Raw genomic sequence first — 15688 nt, forward strand, 5'->3', positions numbered from 1 at the left:
GTGAGTGAAGAGGGAGAAACTCTTGCCCAAATGAAAAGGGAAGTGGATAGAGCTGACCTTTGGTGTCACCAACCTCCACTCCCAGCCCCATCCCTGACCTGACCTGATAGCTCCTTTTCTTCTTCTGGAAGGCCCCCGACCTCATCTCCCAAAAGTTCCAGCCTTATTCAATCCCATGATTTTTGTTGTTGTTGTTTTGAGGTAATTGGGGTTAAGTGACTTGCCCAGCTAGTAATGTCTATGAGGCTGGTTTTGAACTCAGATCCTCCTGACTCTAGGGCTGGTACTCTATCCACTGAGCCACCTAGCTACCCCAACTCCATCATTTTTACAGAAAATGAAAGTGAGGCCAGATTTGAGCTCAGGAAGATGAGTCAGGAAGATCTGAGTTCAAATTCAGCCTCAGACACTTACTAGCAGTGTGACCCTGGGCAAGTCCCTTAACCCTGTTTACCTCAGTTTCCTCATCTGTACAAATGAGCTGGAGAAGGAAATGGCAAACCACTCCAGTATCTTTGCCAAGAAAACCCCAAAGAGGCGGACACGACAGAACAACAAAAATAGGATGATACTAATAACCACTTAATGTTCATTAAATTAAACCGAAGGGTAAAGGTTCAGTTGCTATGGAGAAGGGACGAGTGAGGTGGCGAGTGGGACGGGCCCTCGACTCCTCTTTCCCCTCCCACTCGCCCCTTAGGGGGCGGGGCTGTCTCCCCGGACGCGTTGAACCACCGAGATGGGCAGTCCTCCCAGAAGCCTAGAGCTTCCCAGGAAGCGCTGTAGGCCCGACTCCTGCTCCGCCGGCCGGTGGCTTCCCGGGTCGCTTCCGGTCGTCGTTGTTGGTGGCCGCTGCCGGTGGCCTTTCCCGAGGACCCCGCGGCGGCCGGTGAGTGTGGTCCGGGTTCCACCCCTCCAGGGTGTGTCCGCGGTCCCCGTCCTCCTCCCCCATTCCTTGCCAGCCCCGCCCGGACCTTGGGGGCCCGAGTTCTCGAGCCCCGCCCCGCCCCGCCCTCGGGGTCCTCGAAGCTTCCCTGAAGAGCGGGCATAGACGGGGAAGATGCGGCCGGGTAGCTGGGTGCGAGCCCGACCTCAGCTTCCAAGCATTTGTGAGGCGCCTACTGTGTGCGAAGCTCCGAGCTGGGCGCTGGGGATACAGAGAAAGGCAGAAGCACCGCCGCACGACCCAGTGGGGAGATCGTTCCCGCTGTTAGGGCTGGCCCAGGGTGGGATGGGCCCCGGGGAGCGGGAGTGGGGGGGGGGGTGCAGTAATGATAATAATGATAATAATAATAACAATAAGCACTTACTTAACGCTTTAAGGTTTGCAAAATGCTTCGCACATGTTATCTATTTCACCTCCTATGAAGTAGATGCTGTTATCCTCAGTTTACAGATGAGGAGACTAAACGTTTAAGAGAGGTTGTGGTTTTCCTAGGGTCCCACATCTACTGCTGGTCTGAGGCAGGATTCAAACCCAGGTCCTTCCCGACTCTCAACTCCAGGGAGATAATCTTCTGCATAGTAGTGAGTTTTCCATCACTGGAGGTCTCCCATTGAAGATTGTACTGACACCTCTGAGGATGTTGTAAAGGGGACTTGTGAGTACCTGTAGTTTACGATAGCTTTGTGTGGCTGACCAGGCTGTGCACTTGTTAGTTTATGGGAGCTTTTGAGGGCTGAGGGCCTTTGGGCACCCAAAAAGGCTGCCTGAGGGTGATATTTATGTGAAAGAGGCTGCAAATGTCACTCATTCATTCCCTTAACAAGGCCCAGCGCTTTGCTTGGTCTGCCAGATAAATCCTACCTTCAGTAAGTTTACAGTCTCAAGGTGGGGAAAGTTTTTAGAACTTGGAGTAGGGAGAGATTTGAATGGTAATCCTGCCTCTCCACATTTAATTTGCTGTGTGACCAAGGGCAAATCATTTAATTCAATTTAACAAGAATTTAGAGTCTGTTATATACAAGATTCTACAGAAACAAAATAAAAAACAATCATTAACCTTAAGGGACTTACATTCTGTTGGGGAAGAGGAAATAGGTAAACAGATAAATTTGAGAAGAGATAGAATACTAACATCTAGGAGCATCAGGATCAGATTCCAGTAGGAGGTGCCATCTAAGTTGAGCCTTGAAGGAAGCTAAGGATTTTAAGAGACACAGGTGAGGCAAACATTCCAGCAATGGGGGTGGGGACAGCATGTGCAAAAGTAGGAGATAGGATATTGAGTTAGGGAATAGTACATAGAGAGGCCAGTGTGGTTGGACTATCGAATGTATGGAGAGGACTAATATGGAATGAGTCTGGCAAGGGAGGTTGGAGGCAGTCTTAAAGAGCTCATTTTCCTCATCTGTAAAATGAAGATAATGCTTACCTCCAGGATTGTAAAGATCAAATAAAATGATTAATGTAAGGAATTTTATAAGCCTGATGTCTCAGTTCCCAAGCAAGTCACTAAAACTGTAAGTTACACACAGTTTGTATCGCTGACATCATAATTATGGACAAAAAAGATCATTGCTGGATTCAGAACTGAAAGGGATCTTAGAGATCATTCTCCCTTCTCCTTTAAGAAATGACAACCCATAGAGATGAGTGACTTGTCTGTGGTCACCAGGGTTCTACAGTACTTATCTGCAATATAGTCCTTGTCTGATACTCTCTACCACCCCTTGCATATATTGGGTACTCAAATGTTTGTTGAATGAATGTCAGATATATAATAATGATAATAGAACATATTTCTTTAGTGCTTTCATCTTCACAGTGCTGAAAGGTATGTAGAGTAGGGCTTTTGGCCTAATTTTTGGAAGTGAAAAGGCTCATTATTGGGAAGTGGCATGCCCAAGGTCACACAGCAAGTCATTGGCAGAGCTGAGAATAGAATGGAGGTGTCCTGATTCCAAGAAGAGGGTGTTTTCTATTGTACCATTCCATACCCCCAGAACATAGGCCTTTTGGATCACCTCTGACCTCCCAGTTTCCTAGGTTTGTGAGCTTTTGGTTCTATTCCAAATGAAATTAAATAAATAAAATTAGTATGGAGTTGGTGAAAAATCCTGGGACTGGGAGTTAGGACCTAGCTTCTAGTTGTGGATTCACCATTGATTCTTTGACAAGTTTTGCTGGGGTCCCAGTGACTCTCTTCTCTATGGAAGGATAAGTGGGAATCAGATTCTATGCATGTAATACTGGACTTAGTTCCCTTGTCTCCACAAGGACATAAATATGCAGGATCTTTTATATTTCCATCCCCTTCCCCTTTGTTTTCTCTTCTTCCCCTCATTCTCTGTCCTCCTGGAACGTGTTGTTTTAGGAGTCATCGATGTACAAGGCTGTGGCTGTATGGCTCAGGTTGGAGTAACCTGACCTCCATGAAAAGGTGTTCTACAGGGATGTGATGCTGGAGAATTATGGGAACATGGTCTCCCTAGGTAAGGACTCTCTGGAATCTGCTCTCTTGGGGCTTTTGGCCTTGCCTGCCTTATTAATAGCTGCAGGGCTTCTGAAGGACTTTACTGAGCTGACTCAGGGATGGGCTCATGGAATTTAGAGCCAGAAAAGAGCTAGGAGGCTGTCTAGTCTTAATCTTTATTTTATGATGACAAAATTGAGGTGTAGATGGGTGAAATGACTTGCAGTGAGCTCATCCAGTGGAGAAGTAGCAGAGGCAGGATTGGAACCAAGGTCCTCTCACTACAGATCTAGTGTCCACATCACAGTGTTCCTATTCCTTTGTCCAGTCCTTCACTTGACTCCAGAAATGTAGCTGTACAAATCTAGGCGAAAGATTCATATTGGGGAGGTGGAAAAAGGGAGGAAGAAGGGGAAAGGACTACCTAATATGATTTTGTGAACAATACTTAGAGGGGTTACTTAAATTCAAGCTCTGAATGAGTTCTTGGATTTTAGCTGAAATAGATCGTAGAATCTAGACCTTAGTGATTATTTAGTTCAAGCTCCGTGTTTTATGTATGAGAAAACTGAGGCCCAGTCCGGTTTGTCTAGGGCCATAAAGTTAATAAGTAGCCCAGGTTTTTTTTTTTATTCCAGTTCCATTTTACACGTTACCTGTGTTCATGTCATATGAGGGTTTATTGAAGGAACTAGGGAGGCAGGGTGGTTTTGGCTTGTGGAGGGCCTTGAATACTGGACAAAGACATTTGAACTTTGATCTGTAGGCAATGGGAATCTACTGAAGATTTTTATGCTGGGCCCTGGAAGCAAGCAAAAAGGTAAGTAAGATGGTTCCTACCTTTAAGAGTTTACAGTACACTTTATACACAGACACGGCAAAAGGACAAATAAGTACAACAGAAATTAGAAGAGTCTGGGTGTATCTGGTAGTGCTATGAGATTCAATAAGGGAAAGATCACTTCTTACTTGGGATATCTGGACAGCTTCATGGAGGAGGTGGCATTTTACCTGGGCCTTGAAGGGTAGGTAGGATGTTGTCAGGCAGAGATTGGGAGAGAAGAGTCATGTTTATATGGTGTGTGAAGGTTTACAGTGGGCTTTCCTTATAATAGCCCTGTGAGATTAGATTGTACAAGTATTACTTTCCCCATGTTAGAGATGAGAAAACTGAAACTCAGAGTAGAGAAATGACTTGCCCACAATCAGTCAGCAAATCACAAATACCCTTTAAGTGCCTGCTGTGTTTGAGCTACTGTGTTGGGTTCTGGAGGCATAAATGCACAGAATCAATCACTACTTGCAGGGGGCTGATATTCTGTTGAGTAAGACGAGAAGCACTTACACAGAACAAATATGAAGAGAATAAGCCTAATTAAATACAGAGTCGCTTAATATAAAGAAGTTTGGGAAAGATGTTACTGGCATTTGAAGGGATCAGGATAGACTTCTTGTAGAGGGTAGTGCTTGGTCTGCATCTTGAAGGAAGAGAGGGATTAGGGGAGGTGGGAGTGAGGAGAGAATGCTTTCCAGGCATTGGGGCAGCTAATGCAAAGACTTGGAGAAAGGATATGGAGTGTGACCTGTAAGGAACAGAGAGAGGACTAGTTTGGCAGTATCTTAACTTGTGAGGTGGGGAGTAATGTCCAGTATGGCTGGAAAGATAGGTGAGGGCCAGGATGTGAAGTACTTTAAAAGCCAGACAGAGGAGTTGATCCTGCAGAGGGGATCTAGGGACAGGACTTTGGGGAATTTCCAAAGATCTGAATGATGAGCCAGCAAAGGAAATGGAGAAGGACTGGTCAGATCAGTAGGAGAATCAGTCGAAAATCATGTCACTGAGATCCAGAAAGGAGAGAGGTCCTGGAGGAGAGGTTGATCACTGTGTTAAATGCCACAGAAAGATTGAGAAGGGTTAAGACTAAGAAAAGAACATCAGATTTGTCAGTTAAGAGACTGTTGCAACTTTGAAGCAGTTTTGGTTGAGTGATGAGGTCAGAAGCCAGAAAGGAAGTGGAGTTAAGTATAGACATATCTATGTCTACATATATCTATATATCTTTTTCAAGGAATTTGATTGAGAAAAAGGTGATAGCTTGAGGGAATGGTAGTGTTAAGTGACAAATTTTTAATAGTAGAGGGTCGCTTAGGCTCTTTTAAAGGAAATAGTGAAGGAACCAGTCAATAGGGAGAGGCTGAGGATTCCAGGGAGATGGAATGATTGAGGTTGCAGTCTCCTCAAGAAGACAGAGGCTATTGGGATTAAGTGCACTTGTAGAGGGGGTGGCCTTGTCAAGGAGAAGAACCATATCTTTGTCAGAGACTGGTGGAAAGAAGAGAGTAGGTGATGGGGTCAAGGGGACGATGGGAGAAGAGGAACGGGGAGAGGCAGGGATGTGGGAAGTGTGAGGAGGGAAGAAAGGTTAGGAATAGCTTCTGTGGGGAGTGAGATAGGAAATCAAGTTAGGGAGGAATAAAAGGACTGCCTTGCTATGACAAGGGCCCAGTTGAGGTTGGATAGTATGAATTTATAATATACCTCCAGTTGGCATATACCTCTAGTACCTCCAGTGAGCCTCCTTTAGCTCTGTTCAGCAGCCCGTGAGTGGATTGGAAAAGGTAGATGGAGGGAGTAATCTAAGTCTGAAATTTGGCAAGAGAAGGTAGATGATAGCATGATGGAGTGAGGGATTTGAAAACAGGACAGTGTAATGCTGAAATGTCTTAACAATAGGGTTGAAGTTGGAGAGGGAGGAAAGTAAAGTTAGAGCAGGAGTACCTGCCTAGAAAAAGTGTGAATGGTGGAATAGGTTGAGGAGGGGTGAAGCATAGGGAGAGATGAAATGCCGGAGGTTATGGTCTGAGAGAGTAATGTCAGAATTGCTAATTGAGGAAGTGGAGTTGGTAGGATTCAGTGTGCGACTACCACAACATGTGGTTGAGATGGAATGAAAACAGCAGGCCGTAGGATCTAGGGAGGCTGAAGGATTGAGAAGTTGGGGAGTTAGAGGGAGCTCCGTGTGAAGATGGAGAGGAGTGAAGATGGTGTCAGGTGTTGAATTCCTTGAGAAAGGAAGAAAGTGACCTGGGGGTCAATATACAACAGGTTACTATGATTTAGATTGGGTAGAAAATTTTGATTGAGATTTCAAAAGAGGAGAGGTTGCTGAATAATCAGGGTAAAGGGAGAGTCTGGAAGTAGAAGTGTGAAGCAAGTAGGTATTCCTACTGTCTGTTCAGGACCTTTGGGTTCAGAACAAAGGATCTTCTATTTGATCCTAGAGGTGATAGGGAGCCATTAGAGTTTATTGAATAGGGAATTGACACGGTTAGACCTCTACTTTAGGAAGAGCAATTTGGTAGCTGAGTGGGGAGAGAATTGAAGCCAGGCAACAACCCGAAGGCTATAATTAGCATTTATATAGTGCTTTAAGAGTTTCAAAATCCTTTAAAAGTATTATCTCATTGATCCTCACAAAACATCCCTTCAAGGTAGGTGTTGTTATTAATCCTATTTTAGAGAAAAGGGGTTGAGGCAGACAGGTTAAGTGACTAACCCAGGGTCACACACTAGTAAGTGTCTGAAGCTGGATTTGAACACTTCCTCACTTCAGATTCATTGTTCTCTATGACATCTAGCTGGCAATTGCAAAAGTTTAACTGTGAGGTAATGAGGGCCTGGGTGGTGGCAGTGTCAGAGGAGAGATGGGAGTGTGTACTAGAGGTATAGTGAAGGTAGAAACAACAGGTCTTAGCAACAGATTGGATATTGGGGGGGGGGTGAGAGTGGGGAATTGAGGTTGCTAGCCTGGGAGACTGAGAGGATGGTAGTGTCCTTAATGGTAATAGGAAGGTTTAAAAGGGGGAAAGTTTTGGCAGGAAAGAGAATGAGTTCAGTTCATCCGGTTTGAAATGTCCAGTAGGTTGTTGGAGGTTTGAGACTTGGAGATTAGCAGAGAGGTTAAGGCTGGGTAAGTAGATTTGAGAATCATCTGCACAGAGATGAAAATTGATTCCGTGTAAGCCAAGGAAATCATCAAGCAACAGTACTTCAAAAGGTCAGTGATTTTGTTGCTCTGAATGCTTCTTCCAGCAGTGCAGATCACAGTTCCTCCACAGGTTAGTAGATAATATTGATTAGTTGTTCTGGCTAACCAAAATCAACACCTGTTGGCCCGGTTTCTGGAGCTGAGCCCCCTTATACTTAATAGTGTTAGTCTTTAGACATTGACAGGCTTTAGCTTGAAGCTTTTAGAGTTTGGCAAGACCAGCTTCAGCTTGACCTCTGCTGGGAAAGCCTTTTTGTACCCAGGTATCAAAGTACTTTAGTGGAACTGTGCTTTAGGAAAATTAATCCAGTAGCTGTGTGTAGGATGGATTGGAGGAGAAGAGCCTAGAAACGAGGATGTATTTTTAGGAAGCTTTTGCAGTATCCTGATGAGTGTGATGGCATTGGAAGTGGAGCAGATGGGGTTAGGTGAGTTTGAGAGATGGTGCAGAGGAAGAATCAGTAGGACTCCCCTCTCTTTCCATCCTACTTCTGAAGAAAACCAAGTGCGATTTTGTTTACAGAAATATGTTCTTCTAACTAAGGGTGGCTAGGTGGTGAGTGGATAGAGAGCCAGGCCTGGAGTCAGAAAGACCTGAGTTAAAATCTAGCCTCAGACACTCATTAGCTGTGTGACCCTGAGCCAGTCACTTAACATTGCCTCAGTTTCCTTATCTGTAAAATGAGCTAGAGAAGGAAATGGCAAACCACTCCAGTATCTTTGCCAAGAAAACCCCAAATAGGGTCATGAAGAGTCTGACATCACCAAAATGACAGAAACAGCTGTTATAACTGTGTGCTTAAAATGGTCAGAAAAGAGAAAAAAGTATTAGCTCCTTTTAAAAAGAGATAGGCTACAACGGAAGCAGAATCAGGTTCAATTCAGTTCAACAAAGATTTGTCAACTGGGCCGAACCTCTTGGGCTGAACCACTTGGCCTGTGAAGGCCGGCACCTAACAGACACAACAGGCAAGAACAACTGTGCATCTTCTGTCTGAGGCATCTTCTCCTACAGGAATGCAAACAGTTTAGCCTTATTGAATCCCTTATGATTTATCTTTCCTCTTTACCTTTTTAACCCTTCTCTAGAGTCTTAGAAAGTCAGATTTTCTATTCAGTTCTGGTCTTTTCATCAGGAATGCTTGAAAGTCCTCTGTTTCATTGAATATCCATTTTTTTCCTCCGAAGTATTACACTCAGTTTTGCTGGGCAGGTGATTCCGGGTTGTAATCCTAACTTCATATTCCAAGCCCTCTGATCCTTTGGTGTAGAAACTGCTAAATCGTGTATTATCCTGACTGTGGCTCTGTGATATTTGAATTGTTTCATTCTGCTGCTTGCAGTATTTTCTTCTTGACCTGGGAGCTCTGTAATTTGACTATAACATTCCTGGGAGTTTTCATTTTAGGATCTTTTTCAGGAGGTGATCAGTGCAGTCTTTCAATTTCCATTTTACCCTCTGGTTCTAGAATGTCAAGATGGTTTTCCTTGATAATTTTTTGAAAGATGATGTCTAGGCTCCTTTTTTTTTTTTTTTTTTTTTGATCATGGATTTCAGGTCATCCAATCCTCAGATTATCTCTCCTCTATCTGTTTTCCAGGTCAGTTATTTTTTACAATGAGATATTTCACATTTTCTTCTGTTTTTTCATTCTTTTGATTTTGTTTGATTATTTCTTGATGTCTCACAAGTCACTACCTTCTTGTTTAATTCTAATTTTTGTTTATTTCTTTTTCCATTTGGCCAATTCTGCTTTTTAAGGAGTTCTTTTCAGTGAATTTTTGTACATCTTTTTTCCATTTTGCTAATTCTTTTTTTGAAGTTCTTCTCTTCAGTGGGTTTTTGTGTCTCTTTTACCATTTGGCCTGGGGTGGAGAACCTGTGGCCTCAAGGCCCTATGTGGCCCTCTAGGTCCTCAAGTGTGGCCCTTTGACTGAATTCAAATTTCACAGAACAAATCCTCTTAGTTAAAGGATGTGTTCTGTAAAACTTGAACTTAGTCAAAAGGCTGCACCCAAGGACTTAAAAGGCCACATGTAGCCTTGAGGCTGCAGGTTCCCCACCCCTGATTTGGCCTATTCTGTTTTTTAAGGGGTTATTTTCTTCATTATGGTGTGTATGGGTGTGTGGGTGTGAATGTACGCACCTACACCTTATTTACCAAGCCAACTCTTTTTTTCATGATTTTTTTTTTTCTATCACTGTCATTTCTTTTCCCAATTTTACCTCTACCCCTCTTACTTGAGTTTTAAAATCCTTTTTAAGCTCTTCTTAGAATTCTTTTTGGGCCTCAGACTAATTCACTTTTTTTTTTTTTTTTTTTGAGGCTTTAGATGTAGCAGTTTTGACTTTGTTACCTTCTTCTGAGTCTGTGTTTTGATCTTCTCTGTCACTATAGTAACTGTCTATGGTCAAGAATTTTTTTGTTATTTGCTCATTTTTATGGCCTCTTTCTTGGCTTTTAACTTTATATTAAAGTTGGACTCTGCTCCTGAGGTGGAGAGGGCTCTGTTCCAAGCTTCAGGTTTTTTGTGCAGCTCTTTTCAGAGCATCTGTAAGTTTTCAGTTCTCCCAAGGTGGTATAATCTAAGGGGAGGTGTGTTTACTACTGGATTGTGAACTATTGTAAGTGTTCTTTTCTGTCCTGGAACTGTGTCCAGGGTCGCCACTCCCCTGTAGCCACAAGCTCTGGTATGCTAGTGCTCTTCCTCATCCTGGGACTATGACCCAGCTCCATGTATGGGCAATGCAACAGAGTCCTGACCCCAGTGCCAGCAGAGGAACCCTTGTAATCTTCTGACCAGTTGTCTGACTCCATTAACATTTTTTAGGATGAGAGCTCCAGAAGCTGCCACTGCTAGTTTGCTGGGGGGTGGCCTGCACTGCCTGTGCTCCACTCTCACCCTGGTATGATAGATCTTTTTTGCTGACCTTCCTAGTTGTCTTAGCTGGAAAATTGTTTCACTCCATCCTTTCTCGGATTCTGCTGTCCAGAATTTGTTTTGAGAGATTATTTAAAGTTGTTTGGAGAGGAATTTGGGAGAATTCAGAGGAGTCACTGCCTTTTTTCCACCATTGTGGCTCTGACCCCAGAAGAGTTTTTCAAGGATAGGGGAGACATGGGCATGTTAATAGGCATTAGAGAAATGGCCTGTAGATAAGAAAAGGTCGAAGACAACTGAATGGGGTGATAGAGGGAGTAACCTACTGGAGAAGATGGGATGGAATGATATCACTTGATTGCCCCACCAGTTAGTTGGAATCTAGAGTCTTTTAGAGGGCGTAGAATGAAACAAGTCAAGGAATGTAACCAGTCTCTGGAGAGCCTTCAGTGGTAGGCTGAGAAGTTTGTATTTTATCCCATAGGCATTGAGATAGACTGAAGATTTTTGAGAAGGGAAGTGACATTGCTGACAAAGAATTCAGGTGTCAATAAATCTGTTTGCTATGTAAAATTACTTTTTTTTTTTAAAAGGAACAGGGGTGAGTTAGCTAGAGCAGGGGAGATAATTTTTAAAAATCCTTTGATGGGAGGAAATGGTATTGGTTTCTCTTTGATAAATGACATTTATAAGCTGGAAGCAGCTTAAAGTAAAAAGTGTTTTCCTCAGTCTTCAAGGTCCTGGGATTGTTAAGTCCTTGGGCAAGCCAGGGTAGAGTTATGTATAGCAGTTAAGTCTAGCAGCAAGAAAAAACACATTAAAGGATTTTAACCTCTAAGACAGAGACAGTTAAGAATCTGCTGACACAGAAGGAAGGTCAAATTTAGATTATAGTGATTATTAAAAATTGAAGTTAAATTTAAGAAGTATCATCAAGTTGTATTTAGATATTTATAATTCTTTTAAGTTTTATTTGTATTATATGTTTATTTATGCCCTGCAGTTATAGTTAGTGTTACTTTTGTAAGGCAGCTAGGTGATGCAATAGATAAAGTGGCAGGCCTGTAGTCAGAAAGACTCCTTTTCCTGAATTCAAATTTGACCTCAGACACTTTCTAGCTTTGTGACCCTAGGCAAGTTACTTAACCCTGTTTGCCTCAGTTTCCTCATCTGCAAATTGATCTGGGGAAGGAAATGGAAAACCACTCCAGTATCTTTGCCAAAGAAAACCCCAAATGGGGTCACAAAGAGTGGGACAAAACTGAAAAATGACTGAGCAACAACAGCAAAAACTTTTGTAAGGAGTTTTTTACATATCTTAAAATATATCTTTATAGAAAAAGCAATTGACAGAATCCTAAATGCTCTGAGTCTCAGTCATACACTTCTGAGAAAAAACTCAGCAATTTGGCTTGTGTATTAAGGCCATATATCCTTGATCACCTAATGGCAACCACCTGATCCACAGAAACTTAGGCTTACAAACCCAAAACTCTTAAGTGACAGTGGAATATCACCTCTATTTCCATATACTCTGAAAGCTCTTTTCTTCTAACTCCACATCTTTTGAGTTCATTCCCACCTGGCCTATGCTAGTAATGAAAAACACTTCCTTTCTTTGCTGGCTTTCCTGGTGCTCACCCTGCCTTCGCTCTTGGCCACTTTTATAGTACCTTATGTATGATTTAGAACTGGAAGAAACCTTAAAGGTCATCTGTTTCAGAGCCCTTCATTTTATAAGCAAGGAAACTATGGGCCATAGAAGTGACTTACCCAGGGTCACATAGCTAGTGAGCAGCAAGACCAAGACCGGAACATAAAGTTCATTTTCAAATTCAGTCCATTTTCTACTGGAAGACGTGCTTTAAAATGGATAATAGCAGGTACTACATATAGACCTGGATTTTAATGGTACTTAGAAAAAACTTTTTAAAAGGGACATTAAGTCCCTTAGTAAGTAACTTCTATCATATGAAAGCAAATGGTCAGAGTATAAATTCTCAAGCTGGGAGAGACCTTTGAGATCATCTAGTTAGATTCCCTCATCTTACAAATGACTTCAGATGAAGAACCTGAGGTATAGAGTAGTATGTGACTTGCTAAAGTTTATGTAGCCAATAAATAGCATCACCAGAATTTGAACCAATGCTTTCTGCCTCTGAATTCAGTATTCTTTATACGGTACTAGAGTTCTTAACCTTTTATGTATTATGGACAACTTCAGTGGTCAGATGAAGCCTATAGACTGTTCTCAGAATAACATTTAAAATGCATATAATAAAGTGTATAGGATTATCAAAGGATGCTAATTTTGGTGAAATAAAGATGCAAATTTTTTTCCTATCTAAGTTTATAGATTTCCTGAAATTTATCCATGGATCCCATGAGGTGAAGGGTGGGAATCTGTGGACCACAGGTTAGGATTCCCTGCATTACATCAACTTCCCATTTTGTTCCCTTGTTTATAAGCTATCAAAAGTTACATTTTCAAAAATTATCTTAGATATTAGTTTCAATTTTATGATCTTATTTCTTCATTAGTTTAGGAATAGATGCTTAAGAACCTACTATGTGCCAAGTACTTCTTCATTTCTATAAGACAACAGGAGAAATTTACATTATCTGTTTATTTTTTTCAGGTCCTAAGATCAGAACTGAGAAAAGGCTATCCACTCATAATCAGGAAGTTTCCAAAGAAATAGAATCAGAGGGGAAGACATTGGAAAGTTCCCAGGGTCTTTCATTTAGAGAAAGCTGTGACTCAGAAGGCAGTTTGGAGAGACAGAAGGAAAGTTCTTCAGGGAATAGCTTAAGAAAATGTCCTTTCCAGGAGAAAAATTTCAGGAAAGTGAGCACCCCTCACCCAAAAAAACTCACAGAAAAGAGGGCACAAGAATGTAATGAATTTAGGAGAAACTTTAGGCTGAACTCCAATTTTTTTGCACAGCAGAGAGAGCTTACAGAAGAAAGGTCCCATAAATGTGATACTTGTGGCAAAAGCTTCAAATACAATTCAGACTTTATTCTCCATCAGAGAATTCATACTGGAGAGAAACCTTTTGAATGCAGTGAAGGTGGAAAAGCTTTTGGGCTCAACTCTCACCTTATTGAACATCAGAAAATTCATACAGGAGAGAAACCTTACAAATGTAATGAATGTGGGAAAGATTTCTGTCGGCGTTCACAACTTATGTTACATCAGAGAATTCATACTGGAGAAAAACCCTATGAATGTAAAGAGTGTGGCAAAGCTTTTAGTCAGAGCTCACAGCTTACATTACATCAACGAATCCATACTGGAGAGAAACCCCATAAATGTAGAGAATGTGGCAAAGCCTTCAGTAGGAGCTCAACCCTTATTAAACATCAAAGAGTTCACACAGGGGAGAAGCCCTACAAATGTAATGAATGTGGTAAAGCTTTCAGTCAGAGTTCACATCTTATTCTACACCAGAGAACTCACACTGGTGAGAAACCCCATAAATGTCACATATGTGGGAAAGCCTTCAGTCGAAGCTCACACCTTAGAGAACATCAAAGAATTCATACTGGAGAGAAACCCTATAAATGTAATATATGTGAAAAATCCTTCAGTCAGAGTTCAAACTTTTTTCAACATCAATTAATTCATACTGGAGTGAAACCCTATAGATGTAATAAATGTGGGAAAGCATTTAGCCGTAGTTCACACCTAAATGAACACCTGAGAATTCACACTGGGGAGACAGTCCATCAGTATAATGAAAATGGGAATGTCTTAGACAGTTCAGGCCTTTTAAAACATCATCGAGTTCATGGTGGAGAGAAACTTCATAAATGTAATGAATGTGGGAAAGCCTTCAGTTGGAGCTCACATCTTATCCTACATCAGAGAATTCATACTGGAGAGAAACCCTATGGGTGTCTTGAATGTGGAAAGGTCTTTAGTCAGAGTTCTCATCTTATTTTACATCAGAGAATTCATACTGGAGAAAAACCCCATGAGTGTAATGCCTGTGGGAAGGCTTTCATTCATAGCTCAAGCCTTATTCAACATCAAAGAGTTCATACAGGACAGAGACCATATGAATGCAATGAATGTGGAAAAGCTTTTAGTCGTAGCTCAACTCTCATTCAACATCAAATAATTCATACTGGGGAGAAAATATATGGGTGTAATGAATGTGGGAAAACCTTTAGGTGGAGCTCAAACTTGAGGAAACACCAGAGAATTCATACCAGAGCATAAGCAGGTGTTTATAATGAAAAGGAAGAACATAGCCTAGATAGTTAACATAGTAAAGGCTAGTCAGTTTAGTTATAGGGGTTTTTGGGGGGGGCAGTAAGACGAAAGGGGGTAAATCTTTGAGTACTAAGTACAGGTCCAGCTAGATCAGCATCCCCACTTTGTCCAGATTGATTGAAGTCAATCTGCTTCAACTTCTTAGCACAAGATCTGCTAATTCCTACCTCTATGCCTTTTTACCTATCTTCCTGTTTTCTTATGTCATTGCCCTTCACCCCTTTCAAGATCTTTTTGAAAATCCCCTTCTCCAGGAAGCCTCCCACTTCCAACTCTAATTATAAATACCATGATATGCCCTTTTGTATTTCTGTATTAATGTTGTGGCATATTATTTTCTACTTAGTTTATGCACTGGAAAGAGTATGAGCTAAAAACCAGGAGACCTGGACTCTAGCCCCAGCCTTGATTCTACTAACTGACATCAAGCAAATAATTTTTCCTCTGGGGCCTCATTTTCTTGGTAAATTAAAGGGATTGGCCTCAATTATTTCCAGTTTTGATATTCTATGATTCCGTATATTGGTTTTTATTTGCCTTCTAACTAAATCATGTGAGATTTTTTTTTAATCCCAGTTGAACTTTAAACATATTAAAATTGTGTTTTGCATTCATTAGATACTTAATAATGTTCATTGGATATCTGCCATTAGTCTTCTCCACTTAGCTCTGGCATAATTCCTGTTGTTTTTAATGCTATTTAGCGTACGTAGGATGCCCATTGATAATGGAATAGTTGTTGAGCTCATATTTTTATAGAATCGTAGATATGGAGACGGAAGGGGACCTTCAAGGCCATCTAATCCAACCCTCATTTTACAGATGAAGAAACTGGAGCTTACAGAAATTTTCATTTATTCATTCAATAAACATTTTTAAGGACTTACTTACTATATGCCTGGCATTGTGTTAAGTGCTGGGGATACAAAAAGAGGCAAAAGATAGTCCCTTCCTTCAAGGAATTTACAATCTAAATGACTTGCCTACTAACTACAGAGTTACTAGTTGTCATAGTCATGACTTGAACCCAGATTTTTCTCATTCCAACTCCAGCATTC

General features: G+C 41.6%; 1 protein-coding gene across 2 annotated transcripts; it reads left to right on the forward strand.

The window, feature by feature from the left end:
* Positions 1–801: 801 nt before the first annotated feature.
* On the forward strand, positions 802–15488 carry LOC114041416 (zinc finger protein 2 homolog). Of its 2 annotated transcripts, XM_027859856.1 has the most exons (5): positions 802–889; positions 1439–1601; positions 3318–3435; positions 4183–4236; positions 12988–15488. In XM_027859856.1, the coding sequence occupies exons 3-5, from the start codon at positions 3402–3404 to the stop codon at positions 14574–14576; spliced, it is 1677 nt and encodes a 558-aa protein (XP_027715657.1). In that variant the 5' UTR covers positions 802–889; positions 1439–1601; positions 3318–3401; the 3' UTR covers positions 14577–15488. The 2 variants fall into 2 exon arrangements, with proteins under 2 accessions (XP_027715657.1, XP_027715658.1); XM_027859857.1 differs by lacking the exon at positions 1439–1601 and having other exon boundaries at positions 829–889.
* Positions 15489–15688: the final 200 nt, after the last annotated feature.

Source organism: Vombatus ursinus, unplaced genomic scaffold, assembly GCF_900497805.2.
Source record: "Vombatus ursinus unplaced genomic scaffold, bare-nosed wombat genome assembly UNPS02014173.1, whole genome shotgun sequence".
Classification (NCBI taxonomy): Eukaryota; Metazoa; Chordata; class Mammalia; order Diprotodontia; family Vombatidae; genus Vombatus; species Vombatus ursinus.